Raw genomic sequence first — 16,679 nt, forward strand, 5'->3', positions numbered from 1 at the left:
CACCTGGAGTCACTTTGACTGTCATAGGTAAAATTTTCATTTTAAATTGAGCAAAACATTAGTTCAGGCAGAGCACAGAGCTTTACCAGCTGCTTGGCTACCAGCTGACTAATAATGGTCATCATATATATAACCCGACATTTCTTACTATTACATTGTTTACATGCTAATGCTGACGCCATCTGCTGCCCCAATCTCCTCATTATGTGCTTTGCTTTTGCTATTCTTTATTTCTCTCAAATCTAATGTTCATCTATGTGATTATTAAGGTTATTCAGTAGAATCTTCATTACTGCTTGGATTCTCTGAGAGCTCCCTCAAAGAGCAGGTTCTTTTCCACCAAATCTAACTTTATAACCATTTGCTATAATGGTCGATTTCTTGACGTTGTGATCAGTTAGTTTCAGATGTTTCAGATCATTTAGGAAATGTTACTGTGCACGTGTGAATATTTTCTTGTATGTGCTGTATGTTGATTACAAGAAAATATTCTTGTAATGTTAATTCCAAATGACATTTCTGTTTGTTGTTCACAGATCCAGACTTCCAAGTGAATGTTAGAAAATCTTCACCCAACCAGCATCCCACCTGGACAGAGCTGACATGTCACAGCAATTGTCAGCTGCCCGTTGATCCTTCCTACATCTGGTACAAGAATGGCCAGCCAATGGAGGGAAAAAAAAAAAAATTTCATCCGCACCCAATTAATCCTGAGGACCAGTATTCTTGTGCTCTATCAGGATATGAGTCTTTCCCCTCTCCTTCAGTGTGTGAGTTTTCTCTGCAATGTTCCACTAACACATCAAGTGCAAACTTTGACCCACATAGTCTACAACAAGTCAGACCCAGTTTTATCTCTTACACCTTTTCATTTATACTTTGTACTTTTATTAACATAACTATTTTACTCAGACAAAAATATGATGTCAATTGTTTGTTTGTTTTTTGTGTTTGTTTTATTTAATAACCTGCTGGCTTGTGCGAAGGTGTGTAAGTGTAGTCAAGTGCAGGGACACCATACCGAGCAATGTAATGTCTTCAGAATGTTTGTAGAGACAGCAAGATTTATAGAAGAAAACAAAAAAGATGTGTGACAGTGAGGCAGATAGAGTTATCTGAAACTACAGGGCCAATAACACTCAGTGTTATGAAACCCAGCACACACACACAATCCGAGAGAGGAAAAACAAATACAGAAAAGGACAATTGATTAATGATTAATAATTAGCAATCTGCCCCCACCAGCAGGAATCTAAATCTGCTTGCATGAAAGGCAGTGAATAACTGAGACAGTACACTGGTCAGTGGTAATAATCAAACATTAAAGAGAAAATTGAAAATGTATTCTCTTATACGTTCTTTTATTTATTCCTGCCTCCATTATTGTCGTTAGAGTATAAATTATCAGCAAATGAAACAGACTTTGTTTTAAGATAATATTCACAACTTAAAGTTAATATGTGTTTATATCATATCATCTTACAGATCCTCTAAAGATTCCCTCTGTGTCAGTGAGTCCCTCTGATGATATCATGGAGGGCAGTTCAGTGAATCTGACCTGTAGCAGTGATGCTAACCCAGCAGCTAATTATACCTGGTACAAGGAGAATGTAAATCCAGACCTTCAACCTCTCAGTAAGGAACCACAGTTTGTCTTCAGCTCCATCCAGTCCTCTAACTCTGGAGAGTATTACTGTACAGCTGAGAACCACCTGGGGAAGAGGACATCTGAATACATCTTTATTGATGTGAAATGTGAGTGAAACAGCTTATTTAAAAAGCAAAAAACTGCTAACAAATGTAAAATGGACTGTACTTGTATAGCGCCTTTCTAGTCTTCCAACCACTCAAAGCGCTTTTTACACTACGAATCACATTCACCCATTCACACACATTCATACACTGATGGCACAGCCATCAGGAGCAATTTGGGGTTAAGTGTCTTGCCCAAGGACACATCGGCATGTGGACTGGAGGAGCCGGCAATTGAATCGCCGATCTTCCGATTAGTGGACGACCCGCTCTACCTCCTGAGCCACAGCCGCCCCAAAGCTGCAAAGATATTTACACTGGTAAATATCTTTGCACTTTGTTAACGGAAAAGCATTTTGCAGATCATGTGTATTTTCCTCACTTTCCATCTGCTGTAAAAGTAAAATTTAACAGTTCTGTTTCCTTCAGTTCAAACTTTCAGACATTTCATTTATAAGGACAACGCACATTAATCAACATTTCTGTGTTAGTCAGCTGGCTGATTTTCAACTCCAGTCCCATGGTGAGATGGTCTAGAACCGATGAAGTGATGCTTAAAAAATTACAGACAGACAATAACAACAAAATAAGCACTCACAAGACATCTCACAAGCCGTGCAGAGCAACAGGAGACAGCAAAACATATATACAATATCCACTATTCATCCATTCACCAGACCACCTTCCACTTTACAGATGCTGCCACATGCATGATGCTGTTTTTAAATCATGTGCCACTGTAGTAATTATCACCCTAAAATAATCTGTGCTTTTATAGATGCTCCAAAGTCCTCTTCTGTGTCAGTGAGTCCCTCTGATGAGATAGTGGAGGGCAGTTCAGTGACTCTGACCTGTAGCAGTGATGCTAACCCAGCAGCTAACTATACCTGGTACAAGGAGAACCAAACACTGCTTCAAGGACCAGAAGGAATTTATAATTTTACCTCCATCAGCTCTGAAGACAGAGGGATCTACCACTGCAAGTCTGAGAATCAATATGGAGAGAACTCTATGTCTCTATTCATTAATGTCCAGTGTAAGTACAAAACAAATCGAATCTCTGACATACAAAGTGGGGCTTAACTAATGTTATGATTTATCTGCCATCAGAGTTTAGGCTGGTAGAAATATCATGTTCTAAAGCAGAAAGGCTGAAGGCAGATTCTAGCATGGCTGCTTTTTCTTTGGTCCGCTCCTGCTGGTTTTGTATGCATATAAATGAACCCAAAGAAAAATACTGATTTGTTTGGTCTCTATACATATTGCCCCCCAGATGCTCCAAAGCTTCCGTCTGTGTCAGTGAGTCCCTCTGGTGAGATAGTGGAGGGCAGTTCAGTGAATCTGACCTGTAGCAGTGATGCTAACCCAGCAGCTAATTATACCTGGTACAAGGAGAATGAAGACTCACCAAAAGCATCAGGACAGATCTTCACCATCACTGATGTCAGACCTGAACACAGTGGGAATTATTACTGTGAAGCCCAGAACAGAAGAGGACGTCATAACTCCACCTTATATCTGACTGTTGGATCTGGTAAGTTATGCCCATTGATGTTCACACACACATACACACACACACACAAACACACACACACACACACACACACACACACACACACACACACACAAACACACGCACGCGCGCACACACACACACACACACACACACACACACACAGACATGCACATACACATACTTGTATACTACACTTATTGATAAGCCATATCTCCTTTCTGTGGGTCTCAATTTTTAGGGAAATCAGTATTTATAATTAGTATCATTGTGGTGATTCTGGTGGTCCTGATGCTGATTCCTCTGCTTCTCTTAAGTCTGTGGATGAGGTAAAACAATAAAGAAAACATCCTTCTTTAAATTTCTTATAAAAGTCATGAATTTCATTTTGTCAAATTTCTTATTCTTGATGGATTCAATCCAGGAAGAAGAAAACTCTGAGTTCCACCACTGAACTGAATGAACCTGTAGAGACTAGAGAGGTGAGAGAGAGACCTTATTGACAGAACTTACCCTAAAATACAGTTATGATGATTTGGCTTATAAATGCACTAGAACACATTTTATTATCAACATGAAATCATAAAGGGAATTTAAATGTAAAGAAAAACTTGCTGAGTAGAAACCAGTAATGTTGTAGGCCTTAAAGGTCAACACAGAATTGAATCTGAAGCATTATTATTTAAAATATTTAAGAGATTCTAACAGTATGCAAACTGCATGAATGAGGTTCATTGAGTCGTATATTGTCATCTCTCTCCATCAGTTGGACTCTTCTCCAGTGTATGAGAACGTCTCAGACTTGCAGGTCGTCGCGGCAGCAGACAGAAATCACAGAGGAGCAGGAAGACGTGGAGTAAAGTCCAGTCAGGTTGGACCATCATGAAAGGAAAAAAAAACAGGCCAACAAGGAGAGAGAGAGACTTTATTGACAAAACTTACCCTATAATACAATTATAATTATTTGGCTTATAGATGCACTACAACACATTTTATTATCAATATGAAATCATAAAGTGAATTTAAATCTAAAGAACAACTTGCTGAGTAGAAACCAGAAATATTTTAGGCCTTAAAGGTCGACACAGAATTTAGTCTGAAGCATTTTTATTATCATCATCATTATTATTATTATTAGTATTACAAATATTTAAAAAATGTCTAACTCTATGTAAATTGTATGAATGAGGCTCATTGAGTCTTTTATTGTCATCTCTCTCCATCAGCTGGACTCTTCTGTGTATGAGAACATCTCAGACTTGAAGGTCGTCGCTGCAGCACAGACAGAAGACACAGAGATCTACAAAAACCTGGAATAAAGTCCAGTCAGGTTGGAGCCTCCTGAAAGGAGAAAAACAGGCCGACATCAGATTCATTGTTACAGTTACAAGAAGTAACTCACCGAAATTACGTGTGATTTTGTTGTGATGAAGTTGAACCAGAGGCTGGACTCACCTGATGGAAGCAGAAAGTAGTACAACAGTGAAATATGACAGTGGAGAGAGAGGCTGTAGAGGATGATGTGGACGTTTTCATGTTCAGTTTTCAGTAGCAGCAGCAGGTAGAAGTGAGCAGCACAGACAGTCAGCAACAGCATGTAGCAGAAGCTTTGAGAAGAATGTGCTGATGGCAGCTTGAACTGAATCATGTCGATGTGTCAAACATGATTGATTGTTTAGATCAGTTGAATGTCAGGTGGAGTGTGTGACTCAACTGATTTATAATTTACTGAGTGTTCTGTCTGAACTAATGCAAGCTTATTTTTTTCTCTGTAGAGTTAGTTATATTAAAGATATTTAGGATTAGAGCTGTTATGTGAAATGTTATTTTAAATGTAAAAACACTGTAGACTGGAGAGAGAGGCTGTAGAGGATAATGTGGATGTTTTCAGTAGCAGCAGGTGTGTGTGACTCATAACTGTGTTTATGTATATTGAGTGTTTTGTCTGAGGTAATGCAGGCTATATTATTGTACTTTACTCCTTTTTCCTTTTTCTATATTACAGATATTTAGGATTAGAGCTGTTATGCAAAATGTTATTTTAAATGTATACATAATAAATCACTTTTGAAGAATCTTGATTGGCTTCCTGGTTTGCACCTGTCCTGGCTCACAAAGCTCATTAAGTCTGTTCAGAACAAAGACATCAAACTGGAAGCATCACATTCACACCATGTGCAGTATACTGTATATTTTCACACATCAAATTCAAACATAATCTCGGTTCTATCACACTTTGCTGAATGTCACATTATCCAGGTATCGCTGTGGCTGAATAAACAGCCAGTTTCCACAAAAACTGTAGTTAGAAACTTAATTTCAGTTCCCTTTCACTACTGCAGAGGGCGACAGTGTGCAGAAACGTTCAGCTTTAATGAGAAATGTCATCTTGCATGCATCTTGTAGGAGGACTGTATTTTGTGAAAAGTACTAAAAGTAAATTTAAATGTCTTAACAATCAGTGATGGATGATAAATTGTTTTCAAGATGTAGGTATGTCATTTTTAATGTTTTCCCCAAATTTAACATCTTAGTACACATTTAATCCAACAGAACCAAGAAAATATATTTCTTATCTTTGCCCTCAATATTCAGCCTTTTTTCCTCTTAAGTAAAACTGTGTCATGGTTCACAGGTCAAAGAGATGAATTGTAGAGAACATCGATGCATCTTTACACAACAGAAGAACTAAATTCTAAATTCCAAACAATCAGTGATTGATGGTAAAATGTTGTTTCAGGGTTGTGATTCAGTATCTTTGATGTTTCACTGTCCTCTAGTGGTGAAGGTTCAGTGTTGCAGATTCAGGCTTCATCACTGATGATGTGCTCTGTGTTACAGTCAGAATGATTGTGAATGAGTGAGTTTCCAACTGCAGATGTAAAACATTTTGTCATCTGATTTACACATAGATTTCTGTATCATGTTTTGATGTACTTTGCTTTTTACTTGTTTCTTAATACTTACAATAAACATTGTGCTCAGCATGTGACTTGTTACATCCCATACTGATGCAGTACATCTCTTTGAACTCATGGTGGTGTATTCAGTGTCTTAACATGCACTAGAAGTGTGAAGAGATGCATCAAACCAAATGTCACACATCCGTCACATGTCATGTTTTTTCTTTAGACACTGAACTGTGCCCACACTTAATAAGAGTAAGTAAAAAATAACTGCGCTGACACTGAGCTGTGCTGCAATTTACCTCTTGCACTTGACTTTAGTGAGGAAAGAGACAAATCTCAATATAGTGTTGTTACACTTTCTTTAATGCTCAGAGCATGACACACTCACACTCGATACAGACATACGAGCTGCTGTAGAGGAGTGAGACCTGAAGAGTGGGGTGAATACTTCTTAATCTGTATCATACCAACCTGTAGGAGTTGTTGTGATGACTCTATGCATGATTAAACCCAAACAGACATGGCAGGATGTATTTCAGAATAAGTGGATGTTCTTTTTTTTTTCTTTCACACAGGAACAAACTGTGTTCATGCACAAACATGATTTCTATGACTGTCACTAAGCATTTTAACCTTTCACAAGTTCATACAAACATTTATACATATTCATACAGTAATTTAGTGCCAAAACTTAAAAAGAGGAAGTAAAAAATAAAAATGTCTCATTATTTCTCTCCTATATTACTAATATGCCAGAGCATTGTCTCTCCAACATAGATTATATTAAGTCTTTAGAAAACAGTAAAACTTGTATTTATCTTATGTGTTTACTGTCATTTGGCTCCTCATGCATATTCATAAAATAACAAACAGGAAGTAAATCGAGTCATTTAACATCCTGATATCTGACTTCTGCTCACAGATCACAGAGGACGAGCATCTTAACAGACAACGTCCTTCTCTGTCGTAAGTAGAATAGTTTACTGATATGATTATTACATGTTGTTTACATTATTTGATGTATTTTATTGTCTCTGAAGCCTCACAGAGAGATGAGAGGAGCAGCTATGAGTTTAACAGCAGCAGCAAGTGGATTTGTTGTCTTCCTTCTCTCTGTGTCAGGTACTGTATATCTACATTTACATTGTAGGACATTTAGCTCACTTATTCAGAGCAGCATGAAGTCATTTTAAGAAAGTAAATATAAAATATCCCAGATCAGCACTTTTCTAGGTTTGATGTATGTGTGATGCAGCATGATGAATAACTTTTAAGCTCTACGACACCAAATATTCACTTCTGTTTATTTCTGTGTAAACTTTAGCTGTTGAATGAAGGCAAAATGGTAAAAAATAACATCAATATTTACTGCTGAACACTTTAATAATATTATATTAATATGTTCAGCTGTGTCTGTGTCATGGGTGGTGGGGGTGGGGGTGTCTAGCTAATAAGGTTTGTCCACCCTCCCTCCATGGATTGTAAGAATCATATATTTTTATACATGCATATGCATATATACATAGTTCTATGATGGTACAGCAATGCACTGAGAATTTCATCTTGTCACGATGTTTAAATTCTGTTTGGTAATTTCTGCACTCTGTACTGTAGAGCTGGACAACTGTTTTAGCTGTTACAGCTATAACAGTTGCCCCTCCCTGTGAAAGCTTATTGTCAGCTATTTTATTTTAGCTGCTTAGCTAGCTGCTAAGTTTCCCTCACTTCATGTTCTGCATTTCTCTCTGGTTTTCACACTTAACTCTGCAGTGACTTCACCAAAGAACTAACAGAGAGGAAACTAACCAAGACAACCACAGACTCTCTAATGATTCATTTTCTTCTTCTCATCCTGTTCAGTAAAACTGCATTAATGTTCACAGGTTCAATACATTCTTGTTCCTTCACTGCACCTTCAGACTGTACGATGTTCTGTCTCAGTGCACAGAGAGATTAACTGTGAACAGCATCTAAAACTGTTTCTTTGCACTGTAAATTCAAAGTATGTATAAATATCTTTGGACTTTTAGACTTTTCTGTATATGTATTCACTCAGGCACAATTCAGCAATAACATAATGAAAGTCATAAAATAGAGAAAGAAAGTGTATGAAAAGTAAATGAACATGGGGAAAAATAATGAAACAGAACAAGTCTGAGTTTTAATGAAGTGAAAACAACATTGATGTACCACTGATCTGCTGCTCCACTCAAAAAAAGTTAATTAAATGTCTTTTTACTCATTTCATGTTTGAATGTGTTTGAAAAAACACATTTCAAGTGTTTAGCTTTTTCTTAAAACTACAACAAACAAAGGGAACAAAAGTAAAAACTTGCAGAATGAATGGACTAAAGCTGAAACACTCAACAGTAACAAATGATAAAATATGATAAACAACTGATAAAATATTGTATTCCAGTTCAGTGCTAGTTAGATTGATGCATGATGAGAAGCTTTGAATGACAATGACTGCAGATAAAATCATATTGATGCCATGATCCACTTTGTCTTATTCACTGATTCTTGACTTGTTATGAATGTGATTGTGGTTTCTGATGTGCTCTGTGTTACAGTGGTACAGGGTCAGAATGGCTGGGGAGTGACTTACACTTCTACTCAGATCTGTGCCTTAAAAGGATCAACAGTGGACATAAACTGCACCTACAGATACCCATCCAGAATAAATGATCATGATACTATGGTTGAGAAAACATTCTGGTTCATAAAAAAGAGTAATGATGTGTATGTAGATCTGAGAACAGACTCAGAGTATTCAGGTCGTGTTCAGTATCACTGTGATAAGAACGACTGCACTCTGAGAATCACAGACCTGAGAGAGAGCGACTCAGCTGAGTACAAGTTCAGGTTCATAACAAACCAACCAGGAGGGAGCTTTTTTGGTTCACCTGGAATCACTTTGACTGTGACAGGTAAAATTTTCACCTGAAGATTTAATCATTTAATTCCAAACTGTGAACACAGGGGTATGTGTGTGTGTGTGTGTGTTCTTTTATGTGTGAATGTTGACAATTAAGTTTAAAATCAAGTCTTCTCTTTTTTTTTCTTTATTCGTATATACAGATCTCCAGGTGCATGTGAGCAGATCAACATTCAATCCTTCCTGGGCGGAGCTGAAGTGTCACAGCAGCTGTCATCTACCTGATGGTTTTTCCTACATCTGGTACAAGAATGGACAGGACATATCGGGACAAACATCTAATTCTTATTCAGGCAGCTTTGATTCTACCGACATCTATTCCTGTGCTGTGAAAGGACATGAGAAGTTCCCCTCTCTGCCATTGTGTGAGTTTACTTCACAGTCTTTTACGCCATCTAGTGGAGTGTTTTAGCTAATGTATCATAACTGAATGTGTCATAAATATGGGTGATATCACTTCCCTCTCTGTACTGGTCCCATTAAGCTCTTGGTATACTGTTGTAGGTATCCCAACATCAATACAACCTTCAAAACACTATTTACATGCATATTGTATAATGTCTGACAGTTATAGGCTACATAGATAAAAACACATACAGGAACAGTCATGCACACATAATGCTTAATGTTGGAGACATCAAGCCTCAAGATTTTTCAGCATTAGCGTGTTCTGTTGCACCTGTCACCACATCAAACAGTGTTGTCACAGTGTACTGACACACCCTCGAGTGCACTTCAGCATTATAGTTTAAACCACTAGAGGGCAGTAAAGACAAGGTTTCAGCTGGTGTTAAGTTGCTCTTTTAAAGGAAAAAATGCACTGTGAAATGTATGTAGCTTAGTTCTATAGTTTATTCAAGTGCATTCTTAACTGAAAGGAGTAATGCTAAATACTACATTTCCCAGAGAACTATGAGATCACTTGAAACCCTACAGTATACATGGCTCCACATCTCATGATTATACATTTTCTTTATCAAACTGTATCTAGATTAATCATCAGTTTTTTGAATGTATTGATCCTCACATGAAATTAAATTAAAAACTTCAACATTGCATTATTAATTGCATTTTGTGGTACTCAAGTGTAAAACACTCTTCATTTTTGTTCTTGTGTTGGTGCCATAAGCTTCATAAATAAATCTCAGGTCCTTCTCTGAGGTGGAAAGAAGGAGGCCCATGCAGTATCTCAGCAGGTTTACATACTGAAGGACCTTCATGACAGAATAAAGTCTGTTCTCTGATGTTGTTATGAGTCTGGTTGTGGATTCTGTTGTGTTCTGTGTTACAGCGGGTCCCTGGGGAGTGATGTACTCTTCTACTCAAATCTGTGCCTTCAAAGGATCATCAGCGAAGATAAACTGCACCTACATATACCCATCCAGAATAAATGACAATGATACTGAAATTGAGGAAACGTTCTGGTTCACTAAAGGGCCTAATAATGACCCTGTGAATCTGAGAACAGATTCAGAGTATTCAGGTCGTGTTCAGTATCACTGTGATAAGAACGGCTGCACTCTGACAATCACAGACCTGAGAGAGAGCGACTCAGCTGAGTACAAGTTCAGGTTCATAACAAACGACCCAGGAGGGAAATATACTGGTTCACCTGGAGTCACTTTGACTGTGACAGGTAAAATTTTCATTTGAAATAGAGCAAAACATTAGTTCAGGCAGAGCACAGAGGTTTACCAGCTGCTTGGCTACCAGCTGACTAATAATGGTCATCATATTCATAGAAGTGGACAGTGCTTCCATTATAACCCAACACTTCTTACTATTACTTTGTTTACATGCTAATGCTGACACCATCTGCTGCCCCAATCTCCTCATTATGTACTATGCTTTTGCTATTCTTTATTTCTCTCAAATCTAATGTTCTTCTATGTGATTATTAAGGTTATTCAGTAGAATCTTCATTACTGCTTGGATTCTCTGAGAGCTCCCTCAAAGAGCAGGTTCTTTTCCACCAAATCTAACTTTATAACCATTTGTTATAAATGGTCAATTCCTTGACGTTGTGATCAGTTAGTTTCAGATGTTTCAGATCATTTAGGAAATGTTACTGTGCACGTGTGAATATTTTCTTGTATGTGCTGTATGTTGATTACAAGAAAATATTCTTGTAATGTTAATTCCAAATGACATTTCTGTTTATTGTTCACAGATCCAGACTTCCAAGTGAATGTTAGAAAATCTTCACCCAACCAGCATCCCACCTGGACAGAGCTGACATGTCACAGCAATTGTCAGCTGCCTGTTGATCCTTCCTACATCTGGTACAAGAATGGCCAGCAAATGGAGGGAAAAACAAAAAAAATTAATCCACACCCAATTAATCCTGAGGACCAGTATTCTTGTGCTCTATCAGGATATGAGTCTTTCTCCTCTCCTTCAGTGTGTGAGTTTTCTCTGCAATGTTCCACTAACACATCAAATGCAAATTTTGACCCACATAGTCTATAATAAGTCAGACCCAGTTTTGCTTTTTTTTTTTTTTTTTTTAGCTCTTTTCATTTCTACTTTGTACTTTTATTAACATAACTATTTTACTCAGACCAAAATATAATGTTAATAGTTTTTTTTTTTTTTTAATAACCTGCTGGCTTGTGCTAAGGTGTGCAAGTTTAGTCAAGTGCAGGGACACCATACCAAGCAACATAATGTCTTCAGAATGTTTGTAGAGACAGCAAGATTTATAGAAGGAAACAAAAAAGATGTGTGACAGTGAGGCAGATAGAGTTATCTGAAACTACAGGGCCAATAACACTTAGAAATCTAAATCTGCTTGCATGAAAGGCAGTGAGTAACTTAGACAGTACACTGGTTAGTGGCAATAATCAAACATTAAAAAGAAAATTGAAAATGTATTCTCTTATACGTTCTTTCATTTGTTCCTGCCTCCATTATTGTCATTATAGTATAAATTATCAGCAAATTAAACAGACTTTGTTTTATGATCATATTCACATCTTAAAGTTAATATGTGTTCATATCATATCATCTTCCAGATGCTCCAAAGCTTCCCTCTGTGTCAGTGAGTCCCTCTGGTGAGATAGTGGAGGGCAGTTCAGTGACTCTGACCTGTAGCAGTGATGCTAACCCAGCAGCTAAATACACCTGGTACAAGAGGAATGTAAATCCAGACCTTCAACCTCTCAGTAAGGAACCACAGCTTGTCTTCAGCTCCATCCAATCTTCTGACTCTGGAGAGTATTACTGTACAGCTGAGAACCAGCTGGGGAAGAGGACATCTGAATACATCTTTATTGATGTGAAATGTGAGTGAAACATCTTATTTAAAAAGTAAAAAACTGCTTATATTGATAAACATCTTTGCACTTTTTTAACCAAAAAGCATTTTGCAGATCATGCGTGTTTCCTTCTGCTGTAAAAGTAAAATTTAACAGTTCTGTTTTCTTCAGTTCAAACTTTCAGACATTTCATTTATAAGGACAACGCACATTAATCAACATCTCTGTGTTAGTCAGCTGGCTGATTTTCAACTCCAGTCCCATGGTGAGATGGTCTAGAACCAATGAAGTGATGCTTAAAAAATTACAGACAGACAATAACAACAAAATAAGCACTCACAAGACAGTTCACACGCCGTGCAGAGCAACAGAAGACAGCAAAACATTAATACAATATCCACTATTCATTCATTCACCAGACCACCTTCAAGTTTCCAGATGCTGCCTCATGAATGATGCTGTTTTTAAAATCATGTGCCACTGTAGTAATTATCACCCTAAAATAATCTGTGTTAATACATCTTTTATAGATGCTCCAAAGTCCTCTTCTGTGTCAGTGAGTCCCTCTGGTGAGATAGTGGAGGGCAGTTCAGTGATTCTGACCTGTAGCAGTGATGCTAACCCAGCAGCTAAATACACCTGGTACAAGAAGAATGTAAATCCAGACCTTCAACCTCTCAGTAAGGAACCACAGCTCGTCTTCAGCTCCATCCAGTCCTCTGACTCTGGAGAGTATTACTTTACAGCTGAGAACCAGCTGGGGAAGAGGACATCTGAATACATCTTTATTGATGTGAAATGTGAGTGAAACAGCTTATTTAAAAAGCAAAAAACTGCTTACAAATGGTAAATGGACTGTGCTTGTACAGCGCCTTTCTAGTCTTCCGACCACTCAAAGCGCTTTTTACACTACGAATCACATTCACCCATTCACACACATTCATACACTGATGGCACAGCCATCAGGAGCAATTGGGGTTAAGTGTCTTGCCCAAGGACACATCGGCATATGGACTGGAGGAGCCGGCAATTGAATCGCCGATCTTCCGATTAATGGACGACCCGCTCTACCTCCTGAGCCACAGCTGCCCCAAAGCTGCAAATATGTTTACACTGGTAAATATCTTTGCACTTTTTTAACCAAAAAGCATTTTGCAGATCATGCGTGTTTTCTTCTGCTGTAAAAGTAAAATTTAACAGTTCTGTTTCCTTCAGTTCAAACTTTCAGACATTTCATTTATTTATAAGGACAACGCACATTAATCAACATTTCTGTGTTAGTCAGCTGGCTGATTTTCAACTCCAGTCCCATGGTGAGATGGTCTAGAACCAATGAAGTGATGCTTAAAACATTACAGACAGAGAATAACAACAAAATAAGCACTCACAAGACATCTCACAAGCCGTGCAGAGCAACAGGAGACAGCAAAACATATTTACAATATCCACTATTCATCCATTCACCAGACCACCTTCCAGTTTCCAGATGCTGCCACATGCATGATGCTGTTTTTAAATCATGTGCCACTGTAGTAATTATCACCCTAAAATAATCTGTGTTAATATATCTTTTATAGATGCTCCAAAGACCTCTTCTGTGTCAGTGAGTCCCTCTGATGAGATAGTGGAGGGCAGTTCAGTGACTCTGACCTGTAGCAGTGATGCTAACCCAGCAGCTAAATACACCTGGTACAAGGAGAACCAAACACTGCTTCAAGGACCAGAAGGAATTTATCATTTTACCTCCATCAGCTCTGAAGACAGAGGGATCTACCACTGCAAGTCTGAGAATCAATATGGAGAGAACTCTACGTCTCTATTCATTAATGTCCAGTGTAAGTACAAAACAAATCAAATCTCTGATATACAAAGTGGGGTTTAACAATATGTTATGAATTAACTGCCATCTGAGTTCAGGCTGGTAGAAATATCATGTTCTAAAGTAGAAAGGCTGAAGGCAGATTCTAGCATGGCTGCTTTTTCTTTGGTCCCCTCCTGCTGGTTTTGTATGCATATAAATGAACCCAAAGAAAAATACTGTTTTTTTTGGTCTCTATACATATTGCCCCCCAGATGCTCCAAAGCTTCCGTCTGTGTCAGTGAGTCCCTCTGGTGAGATAGTGGAGGGCAGTTCAGTGACTCTGACCTGTAGCAGTGATGCTAACCCAGCAGCTAATTATACCTGGTACAAGGAGAATGAAGACTCACCAAAAGCATCAGGAGAGATCTTCACCATCACTGATGTCAGACCTGAACACAGTGGGAATTATTACTGTGAAGCCCAGAACAGAAGAGGACATCATAACTCCACCTTATATCTGACTGTTGGATCAGGTAAGTTATGCTCATTGATGTTCACACACACACACACACACACACACACACATACACATACTTGTATACTACACTTATTGATAAGCCATATCTCCTTTCTGTGGGTCTCAATTTTTAGGGAAATCAGTAATTATAATTAGTATCATTGTGGTGATTCTGGTGGTCCTGATGCTGATTCCTCTGCTTCTCTTAAGTCTGTGGATGAGGTAAAACAATAAAGAAAACATCCTTCTTTAAATTTCTTATAAAAGTCATGAATTTCATTTTGTCAAATTTCTTATTCTTGATGGATTCAATCCAGGAAGAAGAAAACTCTGAGCTCCACCACTGAACTGAATGAACCTGTAGAGACTATAGAGGTGAGAGAGAGACCTTATTGACAGAACTTACCCTAAAATACAGTTATGATGATTTGTCTTATAAATGCACTAGAACACATTTTATTATCAACATAAAATCATAAAGGGAATTTAAATGTAAAGAAAAACTTGCTGAGTAGAAACCAGTAATGTTTTAGGCCTTAAAGGTCAACACAGAATTTAGTCTGAAGCATTAATATTAAAAATATTTTAATAATTCTAACAGTATGCAAATTGCATGAATGAGGTTCATTGAGTCGTATATTGTCATCTTTCCCCATCAGTTGGACTCTTCTCCTGTGTATGAGAACGTCTCAGACTTGCAGGTCGTCGCTGCAGCAGACAGAAATCACAGAGGAGCAGGAAGACGTGGAGTAAAGTCCAGTCAGGTTGGAGCATCATGAAAGGAAAAAAACAGGCCGAAAAGGAGAGAGACTTTATTGACAAAACTTACACTATAATACAATTATGATGATTTGGCTTATAAATGCACTAGAACACATTTTATTATCAACATGAAATCATAAAGTGAATTTAAATGTAAAGAACAACTTGCTGAGTAGAAGTCAGTAATGTTTTAGGCCCTAAAGGTCGACACAGAATTTAGTCTGAAGCATTTTTATTATCATCATTATTATTATTATTATTAGTATTACAAATCATTAAAAATGTCTAACTCTATGTAAATTGTATGAATGAGGCTCACTGAGTCTTTAATTGTCATCTCTTCCCATCAGCTGGAGTCTTCTGTGTATGAGAACGTCTCAGACTTGAAGGTCGTCGCTGCAGCACAGACAGAAGACACAGAGATCTACAAAAACCTGGAGTAAAGTCCAGTCAGGTTGGAGCCTCCTGAAAGGAGAAAAACAGGCCGACATTAGATTCATTGTTACAGTTACAAGAAGTAACTCACTGAAATTTCGTGTGATTTTGTTGTGATGCAGTTGAACCAGAGGCTGGACTCACCTGATGGAAGCAGAAAGTAGTACAACAGTGAAATATGACAGTGGAGAGAGAGGCTGTAGAGGATGATGTGGACGTTTTCATGTTCAGTTTTCAGCAGCAGCAGCAGGTAGAAGTGAGCAGCACAGACAGTCAGTAACAGCATGTAGCAGAAGCTTTGAGAAGAATGTGCTGATGGCAGCTTGAACTGAATCATGTCGATGTGTCAAACATGATTGATTGTTTAGATCAGTTGAATGTCAGGTGGTGTGTGTGACTCAATTGATTTATAATTTACTGAGTGTTCTGTCTGAAAGAATGCAAGCTTATTTCTTTCTCTGTAGAGTTAGTTATATTACAGATATTTAGGATTAGAGCTGTTATGTGAAATGTAATTTTAAATGTAAAAATGCTGTAGACTGGAGAGAGAGGCTGTAGAGGATGATGTGGACGTTTTCAGTAGCAGCAGGTGTGTGTGACTCATAACTATGTTTATGTATATTGAGTGTTCTGTCTGAGGTAATGCAGGCTATATTATTGTACTTTACTCCTTTTTCCTTTTTCTATATTACAGATATTTAGGATTAAAGCTGTTATGCAAAATGTTATTTTAAATGTATACATGATAAATCACTTTTGAAGAATCCTGATTGGCTTCCTGGTTTGCACCTGTCC

General features: G+C 37.8%; 1 protein-coding gene across 1 annotated transcript; it reads left to right on the forward strand.

Annotated features, from left to right (window-relative positions):
• The first annotated feature begins 10,420 nt into the window (after nt 1-10,420).
• Nucleotides 10,421-14,821, forward strand: LOC137180487 (B-cell receptor CD22-like). Its single transcript, XM_067585878.1, has 5 exons — nt 10,421-10,748; nt 12,900-13,169; nt 13,947-14,204; nt 14,443-14,693; nt 14,789-14,821. Exons 1-5 carry the CDS (start codon nt 10,421-10,423, stop codon nt 14,819-14,821), a joined length of 1,140 nt encoding a protein of 379 aa, XP_067441979.1.
• The last annotated feature ends 1,858 nt before the right edge of the window (nt 14,822-16,679 follow it).

Source organism: Thunnus thynnus, chromosome 3 (assembly GCF_963924715.1).
Source record: "Thunnus thynnus chromosome 3, fThuThy2.1, whole genome shotgun sequence".
Taxonomy (NCBI): domain Eukaryota; kingdom Metazoa; phylum Chordata; class Actinopteri; order Scombriformes; family Scombridae; genus Thunnus; species Thunnus thynnus.